The 19,785-nt window shown below is 42.1% G+C and overlaps 1 protein-coding gene across 2 annotated transcripts; it reads left to right on the top strand.

Moving 5' to 3' along the window:
- The first annotated feature begins 426 nt into the window (after positions 1 to 426).
- On the top strand, positions 427 to 19,320 carry hm13 (histocompatibility (minor) 13). 2 transcript variants are annotated; one of them, XM_038721942.1, is made up of 12 exons: positions 427 to 829; positions 3,470 to 3,505; positions 8,104 to 8,202; positions 9,355 to 9,437; positions 9,533 to 9,621; positions 9,986 to 10,071; positions 10,199 to 10,324; positions 10,839 to 10,896; positions 11,045 to 11,165; positions 11,417 to 11,519; positions 13,165 to 13,250; positions 16,962 to 19,320. In XM_038721942.1, exons 1-12 carry the CDS (start codon positions 602 to 604, stop codon positions 17,032 to 17,034), a joined length of 1,188 nt encoding a protein of 395 aa, XP_038577870.1. In that variant the 5' UTR covers positions 427 to 601; the 3' UTR covers positions 17,035 to 19,320. The 2 variants fall into 2 exon arrangements, with proteins under 2 accessions (XP_038577870.1, XP_038577872.1); XM_038721944.1 differs by lacking the exon at positions 3,470 to 3,505 and having other exon boundaries at positions 429 to 829.
- The last annotated feature ends 465 nt before the right edge of the window (positions 19,321 to 19,785 follow it).

The following is a 19,785-nucleotide window of genomic DNA, read 5'->3' as shown; positions in this document are numbered from 1 at the left end:
CTCGCTGACCCGCCCTTCTCTGCTTCTGATTGGCTAGTAGTCCTTAACTAAGAACTGAGCATGTGCAACTCCCAACAAAGATCATTTAGAGACGAGATGTATCACTCCACAGCTAAAACGAAGCCTTCAACACAGGGTGAAAAGAGGAGCTGCAGCAATGTGCTGTATGACAAAAATATAACCATGTAAACCTGCTCTGGTACAAACCTCTGAATGAGATTATGAACCTGAAAATGAGCATAATACCACCTCTTTAAATATACAATTAATTAAATTTAGATTTAAGTAGAATTCAGTTGAGATAGTGCCAACAGACTCCGATACGGTAGGTGGCGGTATGCACCTTTAAAGTCGCCAACAAACAGAGAAGAAGAGGGAGATGTTTACGGTCCCCGGAATCCGCGGCGGAGTGACACCTCCTGCTCGCTCCCCGCCCCCTCTGTGCTCACTGCTTTAGGAAACGTGGCCTTAGCGAGTCTCCGGCTGCACCGTTGTAGATGAATGAGCGACAGCCTCAGCTTCCACCTCTATCCGGTCTACCAGTCTGTACCACAGCACCAGCACCGCCCGCGGTCCCCTGAAAGCCCGTGTCTGAAGAACCATGTCTGAGGCAGAACCAGTCCCGGACTCGGCCCCGGAGGCCGCCGCCGCTGCTATCCTGGACGCCCTGAACGCCACGGACTCCAACGGGACCGAGGTGCTCAACGTAACGGCTAAATTCGTGGCCACCCCGGAGGGCACGGCGCTGGCATACGGCAGCCTGGTGTTCATGGCGCTGCTGCCCATCTTTTTCGGAGCCCTGCGGTCCGTCACCTGCTCCAAATCTAAGGTAACTGCACCGCCCAGCTCCGTGAACGCACCTCGGTGATGCGGTTTCACTTCAGCCCGTCCGCCGTTAGCATCCGCCGGCTAGCTTGTTCAGCTAACGGCTAGCTAACCGGTGATTGTCAACCGGTCTAAAATGTCTTAAAATAATAAATTCCTCAACTTAAACACGGATAAAAGTCTAGGATGTATTTACATAACGCTTTAAAGTTATTACTGTCAACACAATTGTAAAAATGGCGGGTTTCCGTTCAGAAATTAGACCAAACGGACGTTAACGCGACAGCTGTTTGTTTTTTAACGGTTATTTTCTGTTACAAACGAGCCGTTTGATCTTTTATACGTCAACTAGTTTCACACATCTAATTAGTTTTATCCTCTGTTGTGTTTAAAGGCTGGTAATGTCCAGTTTTCAGGGCCTTTTTAAAGGGTCGAGAACAAAAGTATTGTTTACTTGTGTTTAGACTTCCAGTTGGTTTGTCCACTCGAACGGTCACCCAGGTGTTTCATTCAGGCTTCCGTACCCAGACGTGTGTGTTGTTTTTTTTAACCTGGCTGACGCGCCGTCGGGACACTTTCACAAAATCTCAATCAAACAAACAAAAACAGTAAATAAAGAGTTAAAAAAACAGACGACGAGCAAGAATAACTTTCTAAATCAATGTGTGGGATAAAACGGGTGGTAAGAGGAGGTCAGACTGCGTCAGGTGTACGTGGACAAGACAGTGGCCCTGTTTTGGGGTTTTTCTGTGGACATGCGCAGTTGTGGTGTGTGAGCTCACGGGAAAGACTCCTCTGCAGCGTGGAGCAGCTCAGTGTGATGAAAACAGGTAGGCGGTGGTGGGAGGAACTCAAGTACATTTACTGGCTTCCAGGCTGCAACTAATGATTGTTTTCATTAATTAATCTATACTTTATTTTCTCCATTAATCCTTTAGTAGTTTAGTCTGTTAAATGTTGAGCAGTGTTTCCTTGTTTTGTCCAGAACCCAAATAGCTTCAGTTTACTGTCATAGAGGAGGAAAGAAACCAGAAAATATTAACATCACAGAATTTTTGACACTTTTTTTCTTTAAAAATTACTCAAACTGTTTAATCGATTAGTTGTTTGATCTATAAAATGGTGACAAATGTCGATCAGTGTTTCCAAAAGCCCAAGAGAGGACGTCTGCAAATGTCCTGTTTTGTCACGAACCCAAATATATTCAGTTTACTGTCATAGAGGAGGAAAGAAACCAGAAAATATTCACATCACAGAATTTTTTGACACTTTTTTTCTTTGACAATGACTCAAACTGTTTAATCAATTAGTTGTTTGATCTATAAAATTTCAGAAAATGGTGACAAATATTAATCAGGGTTTCCCAAAGCCCAAGAGATGACGTCCTGTTTTGTCACGAACCCAAATATATTCAGTTTACTGTCATAGAAGAGGAAAGAAACCAGAAAATATTCACATTTAAGAAGCTGGAATGGAAGCTCTACTGTCTTTAAGTACAATTTTGAGGTAGTTGTACTTTACATAAGTCAACTATTAAATGAAGGTATATTATTGTAGATTAAGATACCTGGGAGTCTATAAAACCTGTAAGAATTAGCCCACCTTCAGTTTCAACATTCTTGATGGTTACACATTAGTTCATCAATAATTATAATCATGTTATTTGGCATAAAAAGTCATTTTACTTTTGGCACTTTAAGTGTATTTTGATACTGATGACATGTCAAAGTCTACAGTGGATGATCAGAGTTTATAGTGTACTTTAAAATACTGTAAAGCCTGTAAAGGGGGGCGGGCAGTCGACTCTCACAGGTGTTATGCCTATTGTATTGGTTGCTCTTTAGCTTCATTTGAGGCTCTTTATAACATTATTTCTGCGCAGCTTGTGAAAGCGTTTTTAATTTTATGTGTCGTCACCGTTAAATTAATTTCTACAAAGTTAGATAGCAGATTTTTCTTTAATCTTCTACTAGTAAACTTTCATTTGAGTGAAAGCTGTCTGTGTTTTCTCTATAATGGCATTATTACTTGTGTAAAATCTGCATTAGTCTTTTGGATTGTGAAGGAAAATCCCCCTCTGGAGTCGTTAGTAAGTCGTGTCCAGGCCCTTACGTTCACCATCAGTAAGTGATCTACGTTTTTCTTGCAGGCCTGATCAGAGCCGTTTGAACCTTTTTATGATACGTTTGCATGCAAAAGTGAAGAACTATAGATGGATAATTGTTGTTTTGAGTGGTGACAGATGATCATGATTGAAAATACAGGCTTTATTATAAGTGTCAGTGAGAGAGAGTACGGTGGCCAGCAGAGACAAAGTTTTAGAAAAGGTCTCGGTGTGGGTTTGAAACCGGCTCCTGTTGCATGTCGTCCTTCCTCTCTCCATCCTTCCTGTCGCTCTCCACTGTCGGCCATCTTGATTAATGAGGCCAGACACCATAACAATCTCTAAATCATTAAACCTGTTCTCCTCTCAGAGTTCAACAGTGATGATTTTGTTTCCTGCTTCTGACACTTGATTTAATTTTGGGCCGCTGCTTCAAGTCCTCCTCTTTGTTGCCGATCTGATCCCTCTCTCTCCCTGTCTGTCTGTTACACACCTGTCTGTCCATCCATCCTGTCTGTCCGTCCGTCCGTCTGTCTGTAGGAGCTCGGAGACAATGATTACGATTCTGGGTTCAGAGTGAGTATGAGAGCCGCTGAGATCACCGAACACACACACTCACTGCACTGTTTGTCTACAGCACCAACACACCAGCAAATGCATGAACACTGGGAGTGTGTTAGTGGGGTTTAATGGGACCTTTGGTGTTTGGGACTAATGTGGACAACATTTTTATTTTTTGAAACTGGTCCAGTTCTGAGCGAGGGCGCTGCAGCAGTGAAACAAGGCTGCAATGTAATCCTTGCAGGTATTTGCGCCTCGTCAAACAGCGCTCCAGACTAACTTTCTTTTTGTCCCGAAAAATAATTTGAAAGGTCCTGAAGTTAATATTAAGTGACTAACAGTAAAGTAACTTTACATTTACTATCATGGCGTAGCCTGTGCTGAGTCGCATCAGCTGGGCGGAGATGATTCTCGCCTCTAGTCGACGTCTGTAGAATATACATTCAGTGTTTCCCACACGTTGTTGTGGGACTACGGATGGAAATTAGCTTGTAGCTACAATCCGACATGTTTGTTCATTAACATGTACTGTCCCAATCAAATAAATAAAAACATAGGCTTTACCTGGGCGGGCCGCATAACTGGTAGTCAATAGGTGCGTTCGAGATGACTTTGGCTGACTTTCGCTGCCTCCATAGTCTAATGTGAGCTGCAGGTGACTGCAGCAGCGTGGAATAAAATCGGGCAAAAGGTGGTTTGTGCAAACAGAGGAAAAACAACCACATGCGCCGGACTCGGCACCTGCCGCCGCCTTAGTAATGTCATCTCATGGTGATGTGACATCATGGCGACGGTTTGCAGCGCCAGGTGTTGTGCCGAATTCTGCATGCCTGCCGAGAATTGCACGCACCGCGCGTGTGGTAACTCTTTTAAGAGGTGGACACAAATCTCAACAGTTAGCCTACAACATCTGTTCTGTGCATCCACCTGTTTAGGACCTTTTCAGACCCTTTGCTGTGCTCTTTGATCAAATGCGCTTATCACCACATATTTGTTTGCTAAATCTCAACGAATGCTGCTTCTACTAACTGTAATAAAATATCAACAGCTCTTAATGTTCATGATATATATACTTCGAATCATTTACCCCACAAAGAATATTACAGCGTTTAAAAGCAGTATTTGGAACTGCACGCAATTCTCGGCAGGCGTGCAAAATTCGACCTGTTAAAACTACCTAACGCTGGAGAAGGTGCAGTCATGGCTCTCACCCCGTTCATTTAGAGAGGGGCATGATGCCGTTAGTCTGAAAAGTTACCAAGATGGCTGCTGAGTGGTGGGACTTTGATTTAACACAGCGCTTAGTTTTTACTGCTGCATCAAGGATCCTCTTCCTGTCATTTTCTATCATCTACCTCTTTCTTTCTTTTTCCCTCCCCTCCTCTCCTCTCGTCTGTCCCAGTTTCTCTCTCAGGGGAGTAGACGGAGGAGAATATAGATGGAGGTGACTTTCTCTCTCAGGGTCTCCTGTCAGTCTGCTGTAGTCATTTCAGATCCGAGTGTGGAGGGACAGGAGGAGGATAAATCTCAGTACTAAAGACTGATGTACTCACCTTTATGTCAGTGGGAACTGAGGCTGTGCCGGTTTTAGAAAGAGTATAAAGGTCAGGTCCTCAGGGTGGTTGTGGAGTTGCTCTTTACAAAGTCAACAAGTCTTATCTCTGTCATTTTTCCATCAACGCTGTACAACCCAAAACACTGATCTCATGATGGACTGTTACTCTATACAGGACATTGCTTCTTCCTGGTTAGTGTGAATTTTAAAACCTGACAACCGTTAACAAGATGGAGGACGGTTCCCCCAACTGTTTTATGACCGAGGCTGTTAGACTTTCCCGTTGTCCGTCATTTTGACAGACAGGGTCCTAAAAAAATTCAAAAATCAATCTATTGTTACCAGTTATTCAATTTTTTAACGATAATTAGCCATACAGCCTATTTAATAAGGGTGTGCCTCTTCACTGATCTCACGATTCGATTACGATTATCAGGTCAACGATTCAATTTGATTCCTCGATGCATCAGGATTAGGGTTGGGTATAAATTAAAATTAGCAATAGAGTACTTTATTCGATACCTTGCATAAAACCACCTGTTGAAGCCATAGTGGCTTATTATTTTTTTTAGATTGTTGTAATGGACAACCAAGGTTATCCATTTTATTTTTCTTATTTGAAATAACTGCAGCATAAAAAGTATTGGGAAAGTTGTATCACATCACTCCTCATCCTAATTCGTTCAGCCTCACTGGTAGTATTGGCCTATAAGAGGAAAGACTACAGCTTGGGAGTGATTTTATTTGTGAATGAGAGAGGAGTGAAATAGTTTAGTGACCAAAAGAAAAACAACGGAAAATGATTTTGTTAACTTTCGATCAATAAACTGAATTGAAAGATCTCTGGGAGCGCTCTTTCCTTTAGTGGTGAGTTGCAAACCTCCGAAAAGACATCAGGCACAAGTATAAAACGAGAAAGCAGTCCGTTTAAACAAGTCTCTGAACTACACTACAGCGAGGAAAAGAGGCCGCACGTCTAGCAGATCAAACAAACTACACCTGAACAGCCGCTGCTGCAGCCGGAGGCTCCGTCAGTAAAATCAGCTGATCGCTGCTGACGCCACAAAAGCGTTTGATTGATGTGATGGAACGCAGCGATCGATCGGTGACAGGTGATGTGAATAGCAAATAAAAATGTACAGAGACGTGTTAGATGATTGCAGAAGATGAAACCAAGGGAAAGCCAAGCTTGTGGTGATAAACTTGCAACAGTGACGAAGTTGATGAAGTTGAGCTGAAGCCAAAGTAAGCCGCAGACCTCAGCTGGAAATGTGACCACGTGCGAGTTGTGACCTCACAGTCAGGAGTTAACTGGCTGTCGGCGAGCTGCACCTTTTAACTCGCCTCCAGCTCTCTGTAGCTCAGTCAATCCCTGCTAATCCACCCTTTCACCCAGATTCTTTGTCTTTATAACTGTTATATTTATAATAACAAACAGCTGTTTCCTGTGCAGGATCGCTCATTTCCCGTTTCACATTTCACGTGTGATTTCTTGACAGAACGTGGTTTGGAGACCGGCTTCGGGTGACACTCGATGAATCGTTGAAATAATCTATAGAAGCTTTGAATACTAAAATCATCGTTAGCTGCAGCCCTACACAGAACAGATTATTGCAGATGAAGGATTTTTACCTCGCTGCTGCTGCTGGATGATAAACGTTATCGGTATTACTTGCTCGTCCGTCACCTTCCGTTGCAGCAGTCCCTCTTTTTAGGCTGTGTAGGTGTGATACAGGTGCTTATTGACAGTGTTGCATGGGAGTTTCTGGACTTCACCGTAGAGTCTTAATCTGTCAGAATGGACTTGTTTGGATTTTTGTCTTTTGGGTATTATTGTCTTTACACTTGTTTAAAGCACTTTGTAACTTGTTTTTGAAAAGTGCTCTACAAATTTATTAGTATTATTCTAATAATAATGATGATGGACAGCCTTCAGATTTTTCCATCATTGTTTAAAAAAAAAAAGGAAAAAAAAGACAGAATATTCGGTAATGATGATAAACGCTCAGTTTTGCTGCCCTGTTTGTCAGGGGAATAACCAAGACCCTAATTTTACAGGACTGAATTTGTAAAACTACATGAAAGAAAATACATTTAAATGGCCCTTTTTATTAATTTAAAATAATGCTGAATGATGGTGTTTTTATCCAAGGAACAGTACTTTTAATGATAGTTCTGGTTAATTACTCAACAAACACTCTCATCCGGTTCTAAAAGGACCCGTTTCTACAGTTTCTCAACCCGAAAATCACTAAGGTCCGAGTTTATCGATACTGCTATCGAGACTAGCAGGTCATTGGACGTAACGCTGTGTCTCCAGCGTCAAATCTGATTTAACTTGCGTTTCAAGATAAACGCGGAGGAGGAGGGACTGATACAGACTGATGGTATTCTTTCTAAACGTCACTCACTATTGTGATGTCAGATTATACGTTTTTATAGTGACTTTGCTGTTGTAGAAACAACATTTAGCTGCATTTCAAATATTAAATTCATTTAAAAACAACCAGGCAGCTAATATGCGCACTTCAATATTTATTTATCACAAGTCAAATGTCATCTCCATATATAACCATGTTATCGCACATTGAATATTTTCCTCAGACGAACCTCATGCCCGTTGGGTCTGGTTTTACCAAATAACTGTCGCCAAATAAAGAATCGGATCATCAAGCAGTCTCAGTAAGGGTATCAATAACTATTAACGATCCCCATCCCTACAACAACGTAATAGCTGAGATCTGGGAACACTGACATCACTAAAAATAAGTGAGACGTGTCGGGAAACAAAAGCAGTCGGCGAATTGCTGTTTGTTTTATCCAGCAAGTCTAAATAAATTATGGATAGTCCTCAGTAGTGTTTGGACTGAACTAACTTCCTGTTCAGGTAAACTTGTTGTTGGTGGCGGAACTTTTCTAACTTTTTTGTTTAAACTAAGTTTAACGGAGTTCGTGTTGTTTTGAGTTGACTAGTTGTTCAGCACGTTATCACTAAAAGCCACCACCTCCCTCTTTAAATGAGCTCCCCCTCCTCTCTGTATTTATCTCTCCTCCCCAGAATTCAGCAGACATGCCAGAGACGATCACCAGTCGAGACGCAGCGAGGTTCCCCATCATCGCCAGCTGTACTCTGTTCGGGCTCTACCTCTTCTTTAAGGTAATTCGGGGTTTCCTCAGCCATCCTCCAGGGGCCTGGTGCCAACTCTCTGTGTTGGTCGCACCTGCACATGATTTGGTTGCACCCCTTTTTCTTTTTTCTCGGTACAGGTGTAAATCAGTGACCGCTGGTAAGAGGTGTAGAGGGGCTCAGTGTTTCGGGTGATGCATCAGTCCCTGCAAGTTTTGTGTTTCTTTCTTTTGTTGTGCAAATTCAAAGTTTTAAGCCAAAACTGTGTTGCCAGGTAACAATTTTATAGTTGCCTGCACATTGGCCACGTTGCCTACAACATAAGTACAGCACTGCACTCCCACTTGTACTGTAACCACCTGATCCCCATCTGTCCACTGCAGAGGCTCAATGCACAACATGAAATGAGAGTATAATGTTCATTTAATAATATACTGTTAGTATAATATTAATATTTTTATGTATTAGTATACTGTATAGCTCAACACATGTAAAATATCAATTCCAGTTAGAGCACTTTCATTTTTTGGGGTAGTTTTTATTCATTAAATGCTTGTGCAGGAAAAATCTTGACTCTACAGAGTGGTGGTAGAGTTGGTCTCTAATTTGGTAATGCTAAGTGCTAACTCGTCAATAATTCTAACATTCATGCATGCAGAACAATCAGTTCAACATTTGAAAGTTTGCTGCAGCACGGCAAACTTTATTTGATGTCCCGCCTCATCCAGGCTGTGATTGGTTGGTCGCAGAGCGCATCGACTTGAAGGTTTCAACAGAAGGCACCTGATGGAGCTAAATGGCCAGCTAGCCAAACACAAACTTCACTTATCTCCTCCCTGCTGCCTTCTGTCTCACCCCTTCAGCTGACGCCACATCTCTGTCGCTGTTTTTGTATAACGAGCTGCTCAAGCGGCCGCAGAGCGACCCGCCGAACGAGATTTCACCCGTTCATGTTTTGAACGATCAGCGGGGGGATTACGGTAGGTTGCGGTCTGCACTTGAGGTGCATTTGCAAGTGAGATAGTCGCGCTGTAGAGCTGCTAATGATCACCTTGCACTGGCACGAAAGGGACCAAATGAAATTATTAATCGCTTACAAAAAGATGACACATGCGACCAAAATAGTTGCAGTCTGTAGCCCTGTCCTCACTCAGTCTTTTGTTGTTTTGTGTTTTGATGCAGGTATTTTCTCAAGAGTACATCAACCTGCTGCTGTCCGTCTACTTCTTCGGCCTGGGCGTCCTGGCTCTGTCTCACACTATGAGGTAAAGCAACACAACGCACGTATGAGAGACATGACAAAGCAAATTGACTGCACCGATGTTGTACGTGATGTCTACTTTCGTCTTGTTTCTCTCAGTCCTCTGATGTCCAGAATCTTTCCAGCTTCTTTCCCAAATAAACAGTACCAGCTGCTCTTCACTCAGGGCTCTGGAGAGTCCAAAGAAGGTAAGACGTTTATCATTAAACTGGTAACTGTTTCATCCTTATTCAGCAGCAACATCTGTTTTCCAGACACAAACTCTTGTCGATCTTGAGACAGTTTTCGCAGGGACTAGTTCTTTACTACAAAGTGTGAAAAGTCTTCCAGAGAATCAAGGAAACGGGGTTTTTTTTAGACATTTTTAAAGCTGTAAGCACAACAAACTAAATTCCTCTCCCCTTCATTTGAGGCAGACAGGGAAAATACATTTTTTTAATTTGGTTGCACCGCCTCTCCAACTTGACTCAGGATGAATGAAGCCTTTTATTTATTTATTTTTTAAGATTTAAATCTGACCTAGAAAAGTCATGCGTCTCCGTCTCTCTGCAGAAATAGTCAACTATGAGTTTGACACCAAGAACCTGGTGTGTCTGCTCATCAGCAGTGTGGTGGGAGTCTGGTACCTGCTCAAAAAGGTACAGTAGAAGTTCATATTACGGTTAACTGACAAACATCACAATGGTTTTGTTTTTTCCTGTCTGTGTGTTCTGACATCACAACACCAGATAGCCAATAACCTGTCCCTGTTTTGTGACATCACAGCACTGGATAGCCAATAACCTGTTTGGCCTGGCGTTTGCGCTGAACGGAGTGGAGCTGCTCCACCTGAACAACGTCAGTACCGGCTGCATCCTGCTGGGGGGGCTGTTCGTCTACGACGTCTTCTGGGTGAGAACATTTTAAACACTACACGTCCAATTAATGTAAAGATGACTTCATTTTCAAATCTTCACCATATCAGATTCCAAATAACATTAATTTGAGCATGAAAGGCATTTTTGAATAGTTGATCGTAAAGAAGCAGACAGGAAACGAGGGGAGAGACAGAACAAAGGTATCAAACTGTGGGGGACAAGTCACTGCTGAGGGCCAGATCAAACACGGAGAGGTCAGGCTCAGGTCTAGAAGAGCTGGTAGAGATCCAGGACATTTCTCAGAGACTCTTCAGCACGTGGGAATCACCAGATCGATTCATGTTGGTTGCTCTAAAAAGAACCATCTAGAATAGACAAACAAACCCAAAACGCCTCCTGGAGCTCTGAAATTTAAGCGTTATAAAGTCAAAAGAAAGTTGAGAAACAACTTTAACTCCTAAATTTGTAAGTTAGAGTTAAAATGAAGAATTTGGAGTCCTAACATTCACTTTTAGCCACATAAAGAGACCTTCTCTCACTCCCTCCAGGTGTTTGGAACAAACGTGATGGTAACAGTCGCCAAGTCCTTCGAAGCACCAATCAAATGTAAGTATGTGAGACTTGAGATCCTGTGCAGGACGTAATGTTCAAATGTCTGTGGATACATGAGTCACCGCCTGGTCACGTTTTCAGTCACTGTTACATATCTAACCTGTTGTAACGGCTGATCCTGCTGCGATTCTCTCCCCTCCAGTGGTCTTTCCTCAGGACTTGTTGGAGAAAGGACTCGGAGCCAGTAACTTTGCCATGCTGGGTCTGGGTGACATCGTCATCCCGGGTATATTCATCGCCCTGCTGCTGCGCTTCGACGTCAGGTAACGCCCGTCCTCTCTTCTTCGTCTTCTGTTGCTAGAGATCGGGATTATTTTTGTAATTGGGTATCGTACAGATTATTCCATCAAGTAATCGGATAAGAAATACTTTTGCTTCGCCTCTTCGTTCTTCCTCTCTGCCTCCGTCTTCTCTTTGTGGCTGAGGTAGATTTCGGGGCTTAAATGTTCCTCGTGATAAGATTTTCTTTTGTATATTGAGTAAAGTTTTGTTCAAACTGTCCTCCTTCCTGCAGCCTAAAGAAGAACAGCAGGACGTATTTCTACTCCAGTTTCCTGGCCTACATCTTCGGACTGGGCCTCACCATCTTCGTCATGCACACCTTCAAACACGCACAGGTACTGCAAACTCGCTACCTGTGCAGGTCCCTGTGCTGACTGGAAAGATGGGATCATGTGCTGTTAAAGAATTTACTGCGTAGACAGAAGAGTCATATGAACCTCCTGTAGATGTTGATCTCTGAATATGCTGAGAGCCTGGGCTTTCTAATGGGAGGGGGGGTAACTCTTCTCACGGCAATCTTTCTTTTATTGTCGGAAAAGCATCTAAAACCTAATTTAAAACACCGCTGGGACACTGAAACTCTCCAAAGTGGAACTCAGAGTGGTGATAGGGCTGGGCAATAAAACAATAATGATAATTATTGCAATATAATTTTCCACAATATCAACATAATGTTCAATATATCGTCGATAAATATTTGGTTTAATTCCTTTGAATCATGAACAAATTAGCACTTAATTTTGCTATTAAAATATTTATTTTGTTGAGGAAAAAGGACTGAAAAGTTTTACTAATCAAATTTGTTTTGCAAATAGTTTTGAATGTTCCACCTCAGATTTGTCAAGTGATTCACTGTTTGGCCCCTAAGTTTAACCACGTGATTAACCATCTAGTTTCTTCAGGAGCAAAAATCAGCCTTTAAACTTGAAAGAAATAATGATTTGACGTTTATCGTGATAATTATCGATATCTAATGATGTGAAATGTTTTTATCGTGATAACATTTCTGGCCATATCGCCCAGCCCTTGACTGGTGACAACAAACGTACTTTTGTGGGATCTGATTTTTTTTTCACCAAATGACTAAGGATTTCCATAGTCGAACCGTGTGGTTTTTGTTCACGCCGATTGCGAGCCGAAGCTAAACTGAGGCGATCTCTTATATTGAAAACTACAAATAAAGTTACCATTTTGTTTGCATAAACAATAAAATAACAACCAATACCTTTTTGTAAACATATGAAAACCATCTTAGTGTGCTTTATCAAGATTTTATATTTTATACTATAAAGGTAATTCAATGACCCCGTGCACAATTACATGAAAACAAATAAGTCTTTAGAAGACAGCGATAGTAACTGCAGTGAGTCCAACGACGTAAATACAGAGGAGTCTGCAGCGTTTCTCCTGTTCTGACGTTTTACTACTAATTTAACAGCTGCTGGATTTAAAATGAACAAGAGATGCTGGTTGGTTGACTAAACTGCGTAACGTGTTCTCATGTTCAGTGGACACCAAAGCTTAAAGTTAACTCACCCTGCGTTCACTATAAGGTCATTTTCTTCAATCAAGTTTCCCTCAGCGCTCTTATAAAAACTAAAATATGACCATACTTGACTGAAAAATCTCCGCAGCGCTGTCCTCCGCGTTCTCATTGACCAAAACAAACCCACGTTGCATTCTGCGCATGCACGCCTGCTTCTGGGAGACTGTCACTAACTTTGGTTGACAGTATTTTCCGGTTTATAATGGTGATTAAAATGTGTACAGTAATAATAACCGTGGAGAATTTTACCATGGTTCATCGTTTCGTCCCTAGTTGGGAAGTGAAGCTACATATATCTTTGCTCAGCATCAGGAAACGTTACATCAGCGACGTGTCCATCCTTCGTCTTGTTGAGTCGATGGGCTCCTTGGCTTGTGTACTGGGTGACCCTGGCTGTGTGCTGGTTGTTAACATGTCTGTCCGTCTGTCCGCAGCCCGCTCTGCTCTACCTGGTCCCGGCCTGCGTCGGCTTCCCCGTCGTCGTAGCGTTCTGCAAAGGAGAGCTCACGGAGATGTTCAGGTGAGTAACCATGTCGAGCGCACATCCTAGTTAGTGGTGTGAGGAGTTGGACTTTAGCCTCCTCTTGTCCGAAAGGATTTAAATGAGATGTCAATGAAACTGAAGGGATCGTGTGTAGAGTTGTTTTTAGGTCCCATGGGGGTCCACTGGAGGACTCCCTACTGGACCGAAGCTCCCGGCAGAATAACAACATCAGAGTTGTTCTTTTGAATTAGAAGAAATCCGTCTTCTGGCAGAGTTCATTTGTAGTTACTAAGGTTACGATGTTTAGGGACGCAGGTTCAGCGTTCTGTGTCTGAGTTGAAATCTCTTCTAATCACATGATTTTCTATTCTGCTGTGTGATAAGACGGCAGAATAAACACCTGAGGCCTCAATCTGCCTGCAACACAAAAAGAGAAACATTTATTTTTAATAAAATACAGAAACGGGTTTACTGAATGAATTCAGAAGGACATTTAACCAGAAATCACTCTTCAGGTTCATGACACAAAGTTTACCTTAAGTGTGGATTCTGTCGGTGTGTTACGAGTGAACTTGGAGACTGAGATTCTGGTTCTTAAAGAATGTCGATCTGCACATTCAGCCGCAGCTGCGTACAGCGGCCGGACAAAATGCACAAGCATACTAAGAAAAGAAAAAAAAAAGTGAACGTTTCAACCTACAATATTTTTATCAGATTCTCCACATGAACAAACGGCAGCATCTAATGCATTTATCTGTTAGTGGCGCTCGATAGTCTGACCACTGGACTTTTTGTGTCTACTCGTGCCTTTAATCTGTTTTACTACAGCAGGATGACCCCAAAATAAACATTTTACTGCGGGTACATTGATACAAGTGGATCAAAATGATGCCAAAATATTGACATCAGCCCGCTGACGTTAACGATAACTCCCGCTGCTGCCAACAGGTCGAGAAGCTCACGCAGTTGGCGAGCAGCGGCTCTGCCCGGTCCTGTCCACACAACACTGTGCGTCTTTGCATTGGCTTTTTATGTAACTGTGCAACATGAAAAATTAGTTTTGCGTTCAATGTGAACAGAGTTAGAGCGGATCGTCCGCTGATAAGAAGGTCGTGGTTTGATCCTCGGCACGGCTCCTCCAAAATCCTTGGGCAAGATGCTGAACCCCAAAATGTGGGAATTTTTTTTTCTCCTGAAGAATGTGTCTGAAGGTGACATGTAGTGTAAAGCTTTTAGTCCATTACGTGCACTTCGGCAGCCCCACCCAAAAAGCAAACAACAAACAACCCAAAGGAACCATTATCATTACAAACGTTGCATCATTATATTTTTGGGAGTGTGAACTGTCTGTCTGTCTTTGTCTCACCTCCTCCTCCTCCTCCTCCTCCTCCTCCTCCTCCTCCTCCTCACGTCTTCGACAGCTGCTCATCTCTTCATCCAGGCCTCGTCATTTTGTTTCTCCGCGCCTCGTTCAGTCTGTCCTCTCACTTTTTCCTCTCCATCCATGTCCTCCTCGGCCGCCTTCCTTTTGTTTTCTCACCATCCTCTCTCCTCCTGCTCCTTCACCGCCTGCGCTCCTCTCGTCTCTCAGATATCTCAGCAGCAGAGCTCCGTAGTCGCTTTTTAACTTTAGAGTTTAAGATTAAAACTTACCGCACTCTCTTTCTCTCTCTTCTCTTCCTCTCCTCCCCCTTTTTCTTTCTTTTTCATCACTTCTCTTGTTCTTATTTTCTCTGCCATGTTTCTCTTTACCCATCCTCCCCCGTGGTTAGCTATGAGTCGTCAGAGGAAGTCCTCCCTGGCTCTCCCAGACTCACTTCCTTCCCAACCGTCAGCGGCTCGCCCGCCAGCCTGGCTAGCTCCATGGATGCCGTCTCTGTGGCGACAGGCTCCCCCCGCCGCCGCCGGTTACAGCCCACCTCCATGTAGATGCCCCGCCCCTTTCTCTTTACTCCCCCCTCCCGTCTCACCTGGGCAGGTAATCGGCCCATTAACAAGACGAGTGCTGCCATCTCTCCATCCATCTGCCGTCCGGTGTCACCACATTAACAAAAACATCGCTCTGCTTTCGGCGTGTCGATATCAACAAATCGATCTCAGTAATTATTAATAAACATGATGTATATATTTTAAATATTTAAAGTCTAATTCTTGTATTTGGTGAATCAGTTCAAGCAAACAGGTTCAGATGTTTGTTTGTTCAGTTGCTGTAAAGTAGATTTTTATTATTTGATTACGTTTCTAGATAATCGGACGAGAGCCCAATTGATGATTAAACAGAATAACGCTGATGTGCTGTATCAGAGGCAGTAAGGAGCAGGAGGTCAACGGAGGTTGCAGTACTGAAATGCAGTTCTCTGTTTGAGGAGGAGTAAAAACACACATCTTAACTCGAGGCTTTCCCAGAGCCTCTTCAGATGTCACGGTCGAGCCATAGCTCCTCTGAGCAAGTTCAAGTTTCTGATGAAGACATCAAAGTGCAGTTGAAAGCTCCAGAAAAAGCTAGTAAATGGAGTGAAACGTCTTTTTTTTTTTTTTTTTTTCGGTTTCCAAATTTAATAATTAAAAATAATGTTTGTATAATGCGACGCTGACTCCGTACCTCAACGGAGCTGCATAAGTTGTTCCCCACAGAGTGCGTTTAGCTCTGGAGCTTTCAGTCATGTCAGAGTTCTAGTTTAAGTTGAAAATAAAGCTTTGAGCACTTTAAGGACCCTTCACTCAAAGCGTGTTAAAAGTTAAATAAATTTATAAACTTTCAATCTAAAAATGACAAATGTGTGCACACTGTAAAATGTCTCGCTCAGAGCACATACTGGTCGTCATTTTATAACCATTAAACTTTAGGGATCCTTAAATTTATTTATTATTATTATTATAATTATCTTAAAATGAAGCTCAACACAGTGGAACATAGAAACCCCACTGCCACAGCGTTTCGGTGGTGTAATTGCAGAGCGGACACAAACGCACAAGTCTAAAAGCTGATGACGCCACTGCGCCGTAGACGCTACGCAGCAGTATAAATCGGCCTTTATTCTGAGGCTGTGGTGAACACTGCAGCCGCAAGGGGGCGCTACTGCAGTTGTACTGTGTTTGGGGGAATGTAGCCACTTTGTCGGCTGCAGCGTTCATGACTTTTTATTTTTAACAGCTCAGCACTGCAGCTACATTTATACATATAAACTGTATACAAGGTCGATAAAAACATTTCATATCATTCGATGATATAGATAATGATAAATTATCATTTATCGTGATAATTATTTCTTTCAAGTTTAAAGACTGATTTATTTTTATTTATTTTGTACTCCTGAGTGAAAATGAATTATGTGGTTTAAACTTTTCTTTATGGTCAGAAAGTGACAAAAACTTGATGCCAGTGAGTAAAATCTTCTTCAACAAATATGATTTAGTAAATCTTTTTTCAGTCCTCTTTCCACTACAAAATAAATATTTTAATAGAAATATTAGGTGCCAATTTGTTCGTGATTCAAATGAATTAAACCAACAATTATGATGATATTTTGAACATTTGTTACATTGTTATTGAGTAAATTGTTTTGCGATCATTACTGTTTCATTGCGCAGCCCTACTGCATACAAATATACAGTTAATTTCTTAATTATTGAATATAGCCATGCAAAAGTGAATATTGTGATTGATGTAAGACTGAACATGATCTGTCAGGATGATGAATGTTTCTTTCTCTTCCTGTCTTTTCCTTTCTCCTCCTCCTCCTCCAGGTATGAGGAGACTCCTCCTGAGGAGGAAGGGGCTAAACAGGATTCTTCAGAATCAGAGAAGAAGGACCAATAGCATCCATCGCTGCCCCTCCCCGCCGCCCTCACTTTTCATGCAACCTGCTGCCGCCACATTTCACTGAAGCCCCTCCCTCTCCCGCCTCTCCAGCTTCCTGTTCGTGGCCGGGGAGGGGGGGGGGGCTCATGTAGCCAACGCGTTTGTCTCTGATAACCATGGGAACAGCCGCTGGTCTCGGTGTTAACGTCTGCTGTCGTGCTACCGGTGGCGGTGTTTATAATTAAAGGTTGTTTGGTTACAGCAGTCCGGACTCGGTGCCTACGATGATTCCTCCCTCCGTCTGTCAGCTGCTCTCACACAGGAACACGAACCGACAGATGACCTGTGTGCGCGCAGCTCACGCAGACACGCCAGGAAGCAGTTAAATGTCTGCTGTTTGAAGGAGCGTTTGTTTTAGCCCTGAAACAGCCTCAAAACATCCCACGGTACAACAAACGCTTCTGTCGCTGTTCCTTTTTTTTTTTTTTACTTCCTTTGTCTTTAAAGCCGCCAAACAAAGACCCACCACTCATTCACATCATCCCAGGTGTGGTTCTGCGTCTCTGGATGTCTTCACTTCCTGGTTTATGTGGCGCCGGGCCGCCAGTCACTCTGCCTCCTGCTTTCACTTGCTTTTGCTTTACCTTGTTTTAATTTTTAAAGGCCAGAATTTTAAGATTGAGGAAACAATAATCCAGTTATTTTAGACATTGAGTCGTCCATTTGTGAGAGCTGGACTGTGTTGTTTGTCCCAGCTGCTCACCGGGACCTCACGACACCGTTAATAACCGTCGTACCTGAGAGGCGGTGCAGGTGTGGATGTTTCAGAGCGTGTGTAAATGAAGGTTCTAATGGTCAGCGGCTGTAGTAGCAAACCAAAAGGGACCAAATGTTTTCCCTAAGCTCAGCGTCTTTTCTATTAGTCCTTATTATTATCTGACCGGACGGGACAGGTGAGCGTTTACCTGCCTGGTGACCGATCCTACACCTGTTTTCAGTCTTAAAGTTCTGGCCTGAGTGAGGGGGGGGGGAGTAAAGGGAGGAGGAGGCAGACTGAAGCTCCTCTGCTGAATATTTCCAGTCCTTATTCTTGGATCGTATTGGTGGAGAGGCTGCGAGGGGCGGGGCCCTGCAGCCCCCTCTCCCAATAAGCTGTGAGAATGAGCCGAGGCGACAGAAGCTTAAGGGTCTGTGAGGTTGCGATCTGGGTTTGAACAAGCTCGAGTTTCTCTGATCGGACGTTTTAATTGTTTATTATTTGTTAACTTTTTAGCTAATTGATTTGTTGTCACCGCTCTCCAGCCACTTTTTTTTATATTATTAATAATTGTAAACTGAATTATTTTGGTGTTGGACTGTTGGTTACACAAAACAAGACGTTATATCGACTAAACAATTAATCGATCAGATTGTCTTCAGATTAATTAATCAACAATTAAAATATAAAATTAAGGAAAACCTTATTTTTCACCTACAAAGAAACTGTTTACTTTTTGTTTCAGAGAGCTTTGAAATTAAAGACGGATCCGATCAGGGACGCTTTGAGTTCAACGTCAACTCTTAACATCAGGAAACAAAATAGAAATGTTCACCTGTGATTCTGGAAGAGACTAACAAAAATCAGCTCCCACACGCCGACAACAAACATCGCTCGACTGAAACAAAGCTAGTCAATAAATTTAGAAGTATCAGCAGGTTCTCAAGAGACAGATGATGATCTGATCTTGATGTATAAAACTGGTGAAGATGCCCCTTTTTATTAAATTTGAATTTAAAGTCGTCACTTGTCAGAAGAAGATTGTGACTTTCCGCCTCAAAGTATCACCTCTGTCACAGAACTTTTCATTATTCTATAAAGATTTAATGGCATTCTAGGAAGTAAAGTCTTTGAAAAGTAGGACATTTAACTTTTTCTCCAGGTCACCGTTTAATATTCACAAACATCGGGTGTGTTTTTCATTATGACGTTTTCCTCCCATATTAAAAATGAAAAGATCTCTAAGTTTTTGTACGCTTGAGTCGAGCTGCTCTGACTGGACTTATTCAGCGTCACGTTGTTATTCTCGATGTTATTGATGTTGATGCTTTATTAAAAGGTGCACAGTTTTGTATTTTGATGTAAAAAAACAAATAGAAGTATCATTATATATACAGCTCTGTGACGTTCAGTAGCCCCTCATCATCATGTTAAATATAACGTACCTGAAATGTTTCTTTCTCCTTCTCTCTGGATGTTTTATGGCCCCGACTGTATCTATTTTTATTTGCAATAAACATTTTGGTGTTTTTATCACCGTAGCATAACTCTGAGTCAGTCTGGTTCTTTGATGCAGCAGATTTTAAAGTTTATCATTAAATAACTCGACCTAAATATTTAATATTGAAATGAGAATATACCACTTAATTCATTGCGTCAGCACTTCCATAAGATAGAAAGTAAGTGTCCAATTTAAAAAGAATGAAACTTTTTAGTTGGTCAAAATTTGGAACAAGATTTTCGGCTGGTGTATCGGAAATAACTAAGAATTTGTTTATTATTGTGCTTGTTATTTAATCAACTATTAAGACATTTTGAGGTGTGAAAAAATGTTTTTGCACATATTTCTGTGCTGGAGACGTGCCCAAAAAATTTGGCTGGTGTATCGGAAATTCCTTCAGTAATTTCTTATTATTATTCTTATTGTTTTTTTTATTCAATTATTAAACAGTTTTGGGATGCAAAAAAAAGAAACAAAGATTTCTGTTCCCTTTTATCATTCAAGCATTTTG

Source organism: Micropterus salmoides, unplaced genomic scaffold (assembly GCF_014851395.1).
Source record: "Micropterus salmoides isolate LMB-PRFRI ecotype aquatic unplaced genomic scaffold, ASM1485139v1 Ms_hic_scaffold_16, whole genome shotgun sequence".
In the NCBI taxonomy this organism is placed as follows: domain Eukaryota; kingdom Metazoa; phylum Chordata; class Actinopteri; order Centrarchiformes; family Centrarchidae; genus Micropterus; species Micropterus salmoides.
The sequence above is the reverse complement of the archived record's forward strand: the minus strand, read 5'-3'. Positions and strand labels throughout refer to the sequence as shown.